This window comes from Gordionus sp. m RMFG-2023, chromosome 1 (genome assembly GCF_954871325.1).
Source record: "Gordionus sp. m RMFG-2023 chromosome 1, tfGorSpeb1-WG-v2, whole genome shotgun sequence".
Lineage (NCBI taxonomy): Eukaryota > Metazoa > Nematomorpha > Gordioida > Chordodea > Parachordodidae > Gordionus > Gordionus sp. m RMFG-2023.
In genome coordinates, this window is record NC_088775.1 from 56,371,046 (window position 1) to 56,385,482 (window position 14,437).

General features: G+C 25.6%; 2 protein-coding genes across 2 annotated transcripts in view; one reads left to right on the forward strand and one right to left on the reverse strand.

Annotated features, from left to right (window-relative positions):
• Nucleotides 1-1,274: 1,274 nt before the first annotated feature.
• On the reverse strand, nt 1,275-4,626 carry LOC135927702 (uncharacterized). Its single transcript, XM_065463876.1, has 2 exons — nt 3,204-4,626; nt 1,275-3,100 (listed from the first exon to the last, which is right to left on the reverse strand). The coding sequence occupies exons 1-2, from the start codon at nt 4,624-4,626 to the stop codon at nt 1,275-1,277; spliced, it is 3,249 nt and encodes a 1,082-aa protein (XP_065319948.1).
• Nucleotides 4,627-9,336: 4,710 nt separating this feature from the next.
• The window catches only part of LOC135931459 (uncharacterized), a 93,035-nt gene continuing 87,934 nt past the window's right edge, over nt 9,337-14,437 (forward strand). The window contains exon 1 of the mRNA XM_065468585.1: nt 9,337-9,555. Coding sequence (XP_065324657.1) covers nt 9,344-9,555 — 212 coding nt within the window. The 5' untranslated portion in view covers nt 9,337-9,343. The remainder of the gene's footprint in view (nt 9,556-14,437) is intronic.

Consider the following 14,437-nt stretch of genomic DNA (forward strand, 5'->3'; position numbering starts at 1 on the left):
CAATAAATATTTTTAAACATAATGATTATGAGACTTTCTGAAATGGGAAAAGAAGATTTTTTAATTTCATATTCTGTCTATTTAATTATTTCTAAATCTCACTGTGCAAATTGGTTTATTATTCATGATACTGTTAAACAATTTCAACTTTAAGAGAGACAGAAGGCCACAAATACATATTTTTATGCCGTTTAATATTATAGTGAAAAACATTTTAATTATGCTTTAATATTATTTACTTATCTTAAATTTCGTATAAAACAATTTATAAAATACAGAGAAAATATTCAAAATAACAAAATTTGAAAATTTAGGGCAGGGCTTTAAATAATCAGAGCTAAAAAATGCAGACCGAAGAACACAGGTATATTAATTTACGACATTTATATTATTTATTTTATTACTAATTATGACATTGAAATATGTTAAATTCAATTTTGTCTGTACTGTAAAAAATAGCTAAATATTAATAAAAGTATAAATTTTTTTGGCTTTGATAAAGCTATCCTTTCAAAAATAACCCAGCGGCTGAAATAATATTTTTCTATTAAAATCTTTAGACATTTTTGGAATTTTATCTTATCTTATCTAGCACGTTGGTCATGGACCTGCCCAAAATGAGCGAACGTGAATTACTATAGAGGCCCTATCCTCCATAATAATTATGCCGATTTTTTCCTCAAGGATACCAACAAACCTTGTAATCCAGATATAATTATTAAGAGGAGTGGAACTCACCCAATCCAATAATAATAATAGCGTAGGGAATAAGATTATGAGCATATTTAAAAGGAAAAAATAGTAGTACTGTATCATCCAATACAAATTATTAGTCATTAGTTAATTATCTAAAATTATTTTTTTATAGTTAGTCTTAATTTTTATTATGATTATTAAATTTTATTTAGTTTATTTACGATTTATTCCCAATTATTTAGTTAGAAGATATAATTATATTATTTTTTATAATTATTTAGTTAAAAATATCTATCTATTTAATCTATTAGACCTAAATCTCATAATGTAATGTAATCTATTAGAATTTATCTTACAATGTGCATTAATTTAATCTGCCTTCATTTACTATAGCCCTATTCAAATAACTTCAACTCTTAGATATATATCAAAGCAATATATGAAATTGTATTTTTAAGTAATAAAATAAAATAACTTTACTTACTCAACTTTACTTGTTATATATCAAAGTAATATATGGAATTGTATTTTTAAATAATAAACTAAATTTAATTTAATCATCTTTACTTGTTACATTCTCAGCAGTTATTCGTCAAGTGTTCGTAAATAAGTCTTAATACGATTTTGTAAGTTTTTCTATCTAACGAAGCACGTTTTATGAATTCCCAAGATAGATCTATGTCCGATAATGATCGATTTATTCTACCAAACCAACTATTTTTGTAGGATAGGAAAGGTTTGAGAGATAATTCTTCCAAAGGGGTAATAAAAAGGGCTTGATATACTAGGTTGTTTGGGGCTTGTCTGAGAATGTGCCCTAATATTTCGATTTTCCTATATTCACATGGTCTATATATAGGGAGAATGTCACATCTGGACCAAAGATTATGATTCGAAGTATTATACGGGTAGAAAGTTTTGGTAATATATCTAAGACATTTGTTAATGAACGTTTGCATCTTTTTACTTTCTTGTTTGGTATCTTTCCAAGTTTCTATACCATAGATTAAGGAGGGGAATATTAAAGTTTTAAATAATCGAATCTTTAACGGAATTGATAATTGATTCGAACTCCATATTTTCATAAAAGATCTATATTTCAGTCTGCCTTTATTTATTTTAGCTATTAGGTCTAGTTTAGTATTTCCTTTTCTATTCAGTATCACTCCTAGATATTTTAATTGTTGAACTTCTGCTATTTTTCTCACTTGTATCGTTAGATTCATGTTTGGAGGGGAGAATATTGATGTCATCAACTTTGTTTTATCAATATTTATTTTTAAACCAAAAAAATCAGCAACTTGGGTCATCATGTCCACTAGCAATTGGAGGTGTGATATAGAATCTCCTATAATGCAAATATCATCGGCAAAAGCAAGAATATTAAATTTTACGATGGGAATCTGAGCTAAACATTGTTTAGTCACTCTTTTTATGATATAGTTTGTAATAAAATTAAAAAGAAGAGGAGAAAGGACACATCCCTGTTTCAAACCTATCTTAACTGGTATTTTTGTTGATTTATGACCCGCATGGATAATTTGTATCGAGTAATCATTATAGATATTTTTTAATATTTTTACCAAAGAAGTTGGAGTATTAACTTCTTCTAATGCTATCCATAACCTATCATGAATAATCGTATCAAAAGCTTTCCTAAAATCCAGAGCTATAATTATTAATTGCCTTTTTCGTATTATAGATTTCTCTATTTGTATCTTTAAGTTGAGAATAGCCTCAAGAGCATTATGCCCCTTTCTAAATGAAACTATTGAATCCACATAATCTCGTTCTATAAAAGGTTTGAGTCGATTTAGGATTATGTTAGTGAAAATCTTATAAATTATAGAATTTAGTGAGATTCCTCTCCAATCCTCTAGAGTTTTAGGGTACTTAGTTTTTGGAAAATTAATTAGGGTAGCCGATAGCCAATCACTAGGGCAGATCCCTTCCTTCCATACTCTCGATATGATAGGGAATAGTATATCGGCGGATAATATAGGGTCCGTTTTTAAATATTCACTACGAATATTATCTTGACCACACGCCTTGTGATTTTTTAGTTTCTTTATTATATTTATTATTTCACTCTTGATAGGATCTATGATTCTATCTGTATTTTGGAATAAGGTAGAGAGGGAAGAATGTGTAGATAAAGATGTAGTATTATGAGTATTATCTTGTGGGAGAAATAATTGTGGGGGCCAGAGGTACGAAGTGGATGGACCATGATGAATGCAAGACTCACTTTGGTTTGGTAAATGTAATAATTTAGATGGCAAGAGATTATAGGAAGAAGAGTTTTGAGGGCATAGATCAGAAGGCCATTTAGGAGGGTTCTGGAGTAATTGCACCTGAGGAGGCCAGGAGTTTGAGGAAGATGCATTTTGGTCAATGGGAGATTCTAAATTTGAGTTGTACGTAGAATTAGATAAAAAATTTGAGATATAAGAATTTTGAGCGGGAAGGAGTTGGGCCAAGGTTTAGCAGATTTGGAAGCCAGAAACTTGAGGTAGATGGACTTTGATCAATGGGAGATATTACTATTTGGTTATTTGATGTAGAGGAGGGATCGTTGCAATTATTTGATGTAGAGGAGGGTTCGTTGCTATTAAATATTTTAGAGTAATGTGAAACCCATATTTCCATTTGTATCTCTGGATCTGTAATTTCTTTTGAGTTGTGACTAAGTTTAAAAAATTGCTCTTTTTTGAAAGAAGTGAAGGATTTCAATAATTTAAAAGCTTTATATGAATCATTTGCACTGAACGAATTACTTATCTCAGTGGCACGATCCTCAAGGAATTTCCTCTTATCTCTTCTGAGTTTATGACTTATATCGTTTAGGATATACATGGCTCTGTTTCTCCTATAATGACCACTCCCCACTAGATTTGAAATAAGATTTTTTGATTCTATTGAGATCCAGTCCGGATAATTCATCTTGGCTGGTAAGGAATTTGATGCCGCATTGTTGAAAATGTCACGGGTATTTTCCCATAGTGTGTCCGAGGATAAGTTGTTAGTATGATCGATAAATTTATGAGAATTATTTCTGATTTGTTTTATATATTCTGTTTTGATATTGTGATCATTTAAAGCCTCGATATCTAATTTGGGACGTTTCGAAAGTGACTTTCCGTTTCTTTTCTTCTTCATATGCCATATCTTCGGGTCTATTACCATAGAGCAATCTATAATTTTATGGTCAGAGTTAAATAAAACCTGATGAAGAACTTTAATATTTTTTATCCAACTCATAGTCGACCTATTACAAATAAAATAGTCTATTTGAGACCAAGTATTGTAAGTTGGGCTAAAATATGTGTATATCTCTCTTTTATCCGAATGTTCGAAGAAAGTATTAGCTATTCGAAGATCTAACTTATGACAGAGTTTTAATAGTAGTTTTCCTCCAATATCGGATTTAATATTTAGTGTTCCTGAACCAAGGGAAATATGATTCTTTATATCAATTTTTCCTACTTTCGCATTAAAATCCCCAGCAATTAGTAAGTTTTCGCGTTTCGGAAATTTATTTAGATATTCGTCAAGAAAAATGAAGAATGGTTGTTTTTCAGTATAGTTCACTGGTATATAAATATTTACAATATTTAAGGTTTTACATCTCATATTTACTTTTATGCTACATACCCTACTATTTACGCCATCGAATTTTGAGATGTAGCCCGATAGATTCTTTTTGATCAATATACAAACTCCACACCAGTTTTTTTCAGTTTCGCCCGAGTTAAAGAGTAGGTAACCTTTGCAATTAATTTTACAAGTATCAATCCAATGTGTTTCTTGTATACAAGCAATGTCAACCGCTAGGGTATCTAATATTATTCTTAGTTGGGCAAATTTATTATTATTTAGGGATCTAGCATTTAGGGATATAATTCTTAGAGAACCAGAAAAATTGTTCATTGTAATGTTAGTAAATTTATTTAGTAATTAAAAATTAGAGAAATAATTTATATTACTAGATTAAAAATTTATTTAACGATTTATAAAACAAGATATCGGACAATATATATTATCAAGATTTCACTATATAAAATAAAGTTTTTCAGACAATTTATTTAACGATTTATAAAACACGATGTCGACAATATATATTATCAAGACTTCACTATATAAAATAAAGTTTTTCAGACAACTTATATCACTATTTATCAAAGCAATTTTTTTGACAGCTTATTACTACAATTAAATAGATTTTTTATCAAGATTTCTCTATAAAAAAAACGGAATTTGAATTATCATAACAATTTCCGACAGCTACAACAATATAATATTTCCAAGAATTTTTCCCTATTTCGTCTATTAATATCAGTTTTAGATATTAGTATTACAACGATATAATATCAAATTTGAGACAGGTTTCAACAGCACTAAAAGTGAGTAATAATAGAATTAATAAATCATACGAGAGAAAAAACTTGTAAATATAATAGATTTTTTTTATCAAGATTTCTCTATAGAAAAAAAAAATGGAATTTAAATTATCAAACAATTTCCGACAGCTACAACAATATAATATTTTCAAGATTTTTTCCCATTTCGTCTATTAATGTCAGTTTTAGATATTAATATTTCACGATATAATGAGACAAGTTTCAACAGCACTAAAAGTGAGTAATAATAGAAGAAAATCATAAATCATACGAGAGAAAAAACTTGTAAATCTGTTGTATATATAAGAATTGATAAAAGTAATTAATCTTTTGAGAAAGTTTCGAGAATTTTAACGATATACTAGGAATAATTATAATTTAAAAGTTATAATAGTATATAAATTAACAGAAGATAAAATTAAAGAAAATAATAATATATATAAAATAAAATAAAAAATAAATAAAAAATAAAATATAAAAATCTAGGAATAATTGTAATTTAAAAGTTTGACGTTACATATAGTATATAAATTAATAGTATTTAAATTAACCGAAGATAAAATTAAAGAAAATAATAATATATATAAAATAAATAAAATAAAATTATTATCCGATTTATTTTGTTAAAATATAAAATATACATTTTGTTTTATAAAAGAAAAGAAAAAACAAATGTTATTTAAAAAGTTTAAATAGAGATTATCAAATTTAATAAATCATCGTATTATCCAAAGAGTTAACATAGTGATTACCTTATCATCGTATTATCCAAAGAGTTAACATAGTGATTACCTTAAATAGTGATTCTAAAAATTACTTAGTATGAATTTTTGTTAAAAAACAAATGTTATTTAGGATAAAAATAAAGTTATTACCAAACTATAATTTACTACTGGCACCTTACTTTAAAAAGATGAAATGTGCAATAATTTTTTTTCAATTTTTTTAAAGATTTATATAAGTTAATTGATGATACTACGAAATAAGATTTATAAATAGATTACATGACTTGTTTATTAACTCATATTTTGTTATATTTTATTACTCTAAAATAATAATTTAATTTTTTTTAAATTCTGGAACCCTAACTGAGGGATCTAGACTAGTGCTTGAGATCTAACTCGTTATATTAAAATTTATTAATGTTTACAGCCCTTAATATTTTTGATTAGTAATTTTTTTAAATCTCACTTTCGCGTTTCAATTTGTATATAGAATTTAATTTTATTTATAAAACTCTTCATATATTATTAAAGATCAATTCACTATATTGCCACAATATACAAATGGTGTATTATTGATAATAACAATTATCCTATAGGAGACTTAATAAACCAATATAATATACAAACCTGGGGTTTGGGGCTTGTTGGGGCAAAAATTAACTTTTACTAGAATCAATCTTAAAATATAAAATATTAAAAATATTTATTAACGTATAACTTAAGTTAAGTGTTTGTTGGGCTATCTCATGGTATTTAATAAATTCAATTATAAATTGTCAAGATTATGATGATATTGACAAAAACGACTACTAGCCCTATTCCTACTATTGGAAGAAAGTTGATAATGAGATCAAAAATTTTGATTATTTACCGGGCGGCTAAAAATCATCGCGTTTTGAAATCTTATTAACTCCGAAACGTGTCATTCGTTTTTTATGAAATCTCCTGTCTTAATATTCTCAAAATATATAATTTAAAGTGGTTTTTAGAAAATTAAGATAAAAAAAATGTAGTCGTACTATATTTTTAAAGATTTCCTTTAATTCATAAACTATAACATAAAAACAAAATATTTTAAATTTTATAAAGTGGCTTTTAGAAAATTAAGATAAAAAAATGTAGTCGGACATATATATTTTTAAAGATTTCTTCAAATTCATAAACTATAACATAAAATATTTTGGCATTATTAAACAAATCTCATTATTAAATACCACTAACAATATAAACATACGTTAATTTTTCTAAATTATGTATTTTATCAAAGATCTGATAATGATGAAATTTTGACATGAGAATAAAAATTGGAATCAAGTTTAATTCCTGAATTCTCTAAGAAAAAGTGGAATATTAATCCAGTTCACCAAGCTAACCCCATGGTTATCATATAACTCATCAATCTCCTTTTGTTTTTCAACTAAGATTTTATCAAGCAAAACCATAGATTCGTAATACGAATTTCACTAGAATTTATCAGATACCTACCCAATTTCTTGATGTTACCTGTCATATTAATAGACATTTTTTGTTTATTTCACAAAGTAAGACTTTTGGAAAGAACTTTGTGATATTATTTTATGTTATCAGCTAAAGCTAAAAAGTTTCTGATGCCCATAATTAGGGGAGACCGGTGTTATAATGAACCCAGGGTTATAGTGAGAGTGGCTTTATTTTCTAGAGTATTAAACTCTAAGAGATAATTTTTACCAAAACTATATACTTATATATTGCATATGCGGCTATAATTTTTATTTCTATCAAACCGCTTGAAGAATTTTTATAATGCTTTATATCATTCGTACCTTCAAAAGTAACTTTTTACACTTTTACTATTTTTCAAAAATAAAGATTAATATACAATTTTACCACACAAAAATCATCTTATATAAAAGAAAAAATCCTATTTTATAGAATAACAATTTACCCGAACAAAATTGATATAAATACTTCAAAATATGATCTTAATCAAAGTGGTGCTACTGGGGCTATTTTTATGGTGCTAGGTAGAACCTTTTTTTTTGCTATTTTTTAAAAATTTGACATGCAAAAAAAAGTCAAGGAGAGACCAACTAAAAGAAAAAAAATCGAAAAATGTTATTATATGATAAATAATTGTTTGGTATACAAATAAATTATATCAAGCATAACAATCAAGACTGCTTTCAATGTCAGTTATTAGTTACATGGCTTTGCAATTTTATTGTTTTTTTATTTGCAAAGATTGTGAATGTTTTAAATGATTTTATATAACACTTTTATGTTTTAAACCATTAAATATATCTTAATAAAAAAATATATAACTTTTATATATGGAAAATTAAGCAGAGTTTATAATAGCCTCGACCAAGCGCTTGTTCGTCACCCGGTAGGGTTCACTCGGTTACCAAAATAAATTCCAGGAAAAAGGATATTTTGAAAAAATTATTAGAGATGTATTTTTGTAATTTAAACATATCATAAAACTAATAGAGCTGAACAAAATGAGATATTTTTTATTAAAAATGATAAAGTACTTATAATTTTCTTAAGGTTTGCCTTTATGGTTCGCCATAACCCCGTTCTCCCCTACAAGTTTTCAATAAATTAAAAAGAAAAAACTTGATGTTTAATATTTAAAATGATTAGATGAAAAAGAGAAATCTATTTTATTACTTAGAATCTTTTTTATATATTTTGAGTCAAAAAAAAGAAAAGCCTTTTTCAATAAAAAAATGTTTTTAGAGCCAATCCCCATTTTAACTTAATTTTCAGATTCAACTAAGTCGAAAAGTCGATAAATATAAAATTGTAACTTTCATGAAACTCCATTCGCGATATGATAATATTTTGAGCTCGGCTAATTACAATATTAAATTTGTTAAATTTGAAATAATATGTGATTATATTTATTTAATTATGGTTATATAATAATTTAAATAATAAAAGTCAATTAAACTTCAACTGTTAAAGCTTAATTAATATTTAGTGAGTTATTGATATTATATTTTTAATACAGAATTTGATTGCAAGCTGACATAGTGAAAATATAATTTATATGTATAATCTAAACTAATAATTAAAATAGTATTCATTTAATAAAAATTTAAATAATCTTATTAATTTCTAAATAATAAAATTAAATCTATATATTACTTAATGGAATTATAAAAGAAATCATTCAAGGAGCTATCAAAAAAATTCATTTTTAGTTCAAGTGGATATTAAGGAGCCATTAAAAAAATTTTTTTTTGCTTCAGGGGGCTCTTCAAATTTTTCAGAGGGCTCGAGCCCCTGCGCCCCCCCCCCTCCCTAGCGACGCCATTGACATATTTTAAATTTATGGACTACAATTTCTTCTATATTCAATTTTATTTATTTGTATAAAATAATTTTGGATAAATTTGATTAATATAATAAAAACATTTTATTTATAATTTTAATAAAATTGATAGGCTATAAAATAAAAATAAATTTTACCTGTCAATACTCAGCTTACCTGTCAATTCTCAGTTTAGTTACACCGCGAGATAGGTGTTATAAGATATGAAAAAAAATAATTATATTGGCACTCAAAATATAAATATTAAACTTGAAAATATAGAACAAAATATATTGCCAGTTACTAATATATATGGGGAGAATTTTGATAACACTCATCCAATCTTAAGAAATCTCTATCAAAATCAAATTCGAGAATCTGAAAATCATCGAAGATTACAAACACCATCCATATCTTCTGGTACATTAATTAACAAGTAAACTTTATTATAGTTGTAATAAGAATATTTTTATAAACAATTAAATTATTTTTTAGGGATTTAATATTACAATAATTTTTATAAAATATTAGGAGAACATTTGCAAATTTTAAAGATAAATTAAATAGTTGCTATAAAAATTATTATTTACAAAAAAATAAGATATTAGTGTATTGAGCTAACTTATATTTACATAGGTAAATCTTACAAATTATAATTTAATAGATTTTATTTCCTATTCAGACATTAGCCTAAGCCCAAAAAAACTAATGTTATAGTCTATAATTTTTTTTTTTAATTTTTTTATATTAATGTTATATTCAAATACTTCTTAATATATTTGTAAATAATTAAGTGGTGAACTCTGAATTTATCTTTAAAAGATAAATAATAGTTATTTATCATACAACAGTTTTGGCAATTTAAATTCTTAAAATAATTATACCATTCTAATTATGGACATTTTATTACAATGATTTTTTGATATACAAATTAAAATCCATATCTGTTCTTTATAAACTTTAAAGAAAAATTTATATCTTCTACCAATAATAGATAATTTATTTAAGAATACCTAATTTATTATAGTTTATGTATATTTGGTTAAATTATTCAATTGGGTCTATAAATTATTAGTTTTAGTTATTTAACTTGTACTTCCATATATAAAAATATAGAATTAAATAAAATAATTTAGGATATATAATTAATATAAATTTTGCATCATAATTTGTTTACATTTAAAGAAAGCATTCCATGTCAAGGTAGAGTAATTAGTTTTGTTAAATGGCACAGTTTTTGAAATGGCTAGCGAAATATTTTAGCCAAAAAAATAATATACAACTTTGAGATTTTGTTTATAGGCATCTATTAATAAAATATCAAGGCTTGCATAATATTGCTTAGCAAAAATATTGGGTTAGCTTTTTTAAATCAAGCCATTTAACAACACTAAAAGCAGGATTGTATATTTGAATAGACAAATACGATTTGGTCACATGATATTTGACGGCTCAAATATGTAGTGTTGTTAAAAGTTACTTTTGAAATTTAACTAGCTACAATTACTAATTAATCCATAAGAAGATAACTCTGCAATTTACTATATAAAAATATAATCACACTGAAAAAAAATACCGGTGAATAGAATATATTTACACTGATGTATATCAAGATATCATTTATTTGCCCTTATTTTTTATTCATAATTCGGGCTTAATACACTTTTATTTACATTTAACAAACTATTTTTATATTTTCTGTCTATAGGGCATGCTCAGCCCTGTCGAAAAATAAGTTTCCCTAGACTGAACAAACGTTATTGGCGAGCTCTTAGTGTGAGGATAGAATTATATTTAATAATAGAAAAATTTAATTTCCTTTTAATTAGTTCATTTGCTAGCCTTAGATTTATTTTGTAAATTCCACAAATGTTAGCTTTATGATATGGTAATTAACCGATTTTTTAAAAAGATCGAATCCCTATCACGATCTTTTCAAAAAAAGAGGATCGAGATCCAGGATCGACCTTTTTTTAAAAAAAGATCGCGATCACGATTTTTTTTTCTATTCAAATTTCTGAAGGAAATTTCTGACCAATGCAAAATTAACTAATATATGTTATAAATTTATTGTAACTGAATAATAATATAATATAACCGATGCAAAATTAACTAATATAAAAATAAATTAAATATGGTAGAAATTTATTGTAATTGAATAATAAATATAACAATTATAATATATTTATTTATAATTAAAATTAGCTTTTAATAATAAAATTTTTTCTAAATTATCATCATTTAAACATCCGCATCTTTCATTTAGAACATGTTTAGCTTTACTAAACAAGTGCTCCACAGGAGCGCTTGAAGGCAAAGGTGTATTTTTATTCAGTAAATATTTTTTTTAAATTAATATAAGTATTAAAAATATTCATGGAATCATCATTTGAATAAAAAATTTTTTAACGGAACAAGCATTTTATACAGTATTTTTCCCAAAAAAGCATCAATGTCATCCATACATTCATTTGAGGTATTCACATATGGTTGTTCCTGCATATTTTCCAAATGGGCAACTAATCTTTCGTGTTGGCAGATTAATATAAGGCCAATTAAATTTAAATTTAGGGTGAATCATGGCTGCCAAAATGTTAATGTCTTCATACAGTGAAGAAAATCTATATTATGAAATGATAATTAATTTATTATTAAATAAGTGTTCATTTTATTCATATAAATCAAATCAAGTATCTGCAAAACTTAACCCTTTTAAATTTTACAGTCAAGTCTGGCACATCATCTGTATGGTAATTTGGGTCATATCATAAATATTGATTAAATGTAAACTTAATACTTAATATACAAAGAAATTAACATTGTAATTTATTTACAAAGAATATTAATCAAAATATTAGCTTAAAATTCAAATAATCTAATAAATTTTTAATGTCTTCAAAGGCCCATTAATATTTTACTAGATATCAGAGGTTTAGTAGAACTGGCCTGTTAAAAATATTTTACTAAATTTGCCAGATCTTTGCAATTTTTTAATATATTTTGCAGATATCTGAGAATATAAAATAATTGCATAAAAAAATATTACCTTTTATCAATACCTCTAAGAACACTATCTACAAGGGGCTGACAATACCGCAGGCAGCTAAATTTCGTTAATTTATCTATCAATATCGATAGAACGGGAGTTAGATATCCCTGTTCCATATTATCCTCCCATTCCAAGATTTTTAACGAGATCGCCAAAGGTTCCATAACCTATAAAATTTAAATTTATTTAGAGAATATCATTGTATTACTGTTGCATACTCTTTAACAAAAAAACATTCCTCTTGCCTAAACATTGCAAATCCAATTTGATCACATACTTGTTCTACTTCTGAAGATGAAAACTTTTCAGAAAGCATCTTATCTATTAATTTCATGGATTGGTAATAAGAATTCCATCTTGTCTTGTTGGGAGCTATTAAATATCTTCCCAACTTCTCCAATAAAATATCTGCCATTTTTTGTTTATTAACTAAAGCAAAACATTTTGCAAAAGTGGATCTAGATATTCGTTTATAATTGAGATCACTATCTGCCATCTCCGCATCTGTTGTTACAATAAGGTTAAGATAATGGCAACAGAGTTGTTAAACGCTATTTTTAAAAGTAGCGCGCTACCGTAATAGCTATTTGTCAAAAAAAGTAGCGCGCTACCGCTTTCGCTATTTGTCAAAAAAAGTAGCGCGCTATTAGCTACTTTTTTTCAAAAGTAGCTTTAGCTACTTTTAAGCTACTTTTTATAAAAAAAAATTTAGAAACAAATGAAACAAATTTTTTTTATTTTTTTTTCTTATAATGTAAATGTATAATAAATAATATATAAAAATCAACATTTATAAATATAAAAATATAGTTAGTTTAGATTATAAAAAAATAAGTAATATAAATAAATATTTATTTTAATTTGTTGCATTTTAATAATAATATCATTTCAATATTATCATCCCCAAGTCTAGAGCGACGATCAGAAAGTATAAGCTTTGCATTACTAAATAATCTCTCGACACTAGCACTTGAGGGCAAGGGGGTATTAAATTTTATATATAAATTTTTAATATATGAAAAATTATCAAAAATATTCATTTCAATATTTTTTGATTGAAAAAAAATATCAATTGAATTTTCTATTAAATCATCTTTAATTTCAAAAAACAGATCTTCTTTTTAAAGTCCTAGGGTCTAACCAATGGCCTGTGATTCCCAAATAAGCTCTAAAAATATTTAATCAGATCAATTTATAAATATAAATAAGTTTTTACCTTCTGTTATGTGTCCAACTATCTGCTATGGTACATACATAAGATATATCTGATAACTCTACTATTAGAGCATCTTTCATCACTTTGAAGTTGTCGGCTATTTTATTCATAAGTGTCTGGCGACATAAACTGTTGTGCCAGGGGATAAAGTTTTAATCATAAGAGTAAATGATGGATTATCAACCAAAGACACTGGCTGAACTGTGTCAATAATAAAATCAACAATAACTTTATCAGCCAATTTTTGTGAAATATTGGCATGTTTATTATCCGTTAATTTGGTTTGGATAGTATTTGTCTTTTTGAATGAAGATTCTCCTATACCAAAATTTTTTATATGTTTCTCTATTTCCTTATAGCAATTGGCGTGAACAGTCTAATAAAATAAATATTATTATAATGTAAAAATAACAATTTACCTTTAGGTGTTTCTTCAGGTTATAGCTATTCGATTGATTTGATGATATATTTTTTTTACATTTTAAGCACATGAATTTGAATCCAGATTTTGTTTTAATATTTATTTTAAAAAATTTTTCAAATTTAGGGAATGGAAAAACGTTATTAGAGCTATTAAGTACATTTTCTTCCATTGAATTTTCCATATCTGAATCACTTTCAAGGATTTGGATATCCATGGACGATGCCATTTTAGATTATTAACACAGATTGAAAATATAAATTAAAAATTGAAAACATATTTAAATTTCAAAATTAAATAATAAATTATAATTAATTATGATATTATATTTAAATTTTTATGTTTATACTTACATTCATTATATTTTTAAAAGTAGCGAAGTAGCGCGCTAAAAAATTAAATAATTTTAAAAAAGTAGCGGCTATTAGCTATAGCTACCAAAAAAGATAGCGCGCTATTAACAACTCTGAATGGCAACAACAACGTTGATGTTTTGGTAGGCTGATAGTAGGAATAATTGGGTCATCAACGGATAATATGTCATCCAAATTTATCAATTCCATATCCTCACTACTATCTTCTTCATTTTCTCCAAAAACTCTAGAAAAAATAAATTTATTTAAATATTTTTT

What these genes read in the sequence shown, in the direction of transcription:
- LOC135927702 (XM_065463876.1), bottom strand. Translation starts at nt 4,626, where the DNA reads ATGAACAATTTTTCTGGTTCTCTAAGAATTATATCCCTAAATGCTAGA. An exon ending in TCAAAGTCCATCTACCTCAA is followed by an intron (nt 3,101 to 3,203) that starts GTTTCTGGCTTC and finishes ACTCAAATTTAG; the next exon opens with AATCTCCCATTGACCAAAAT.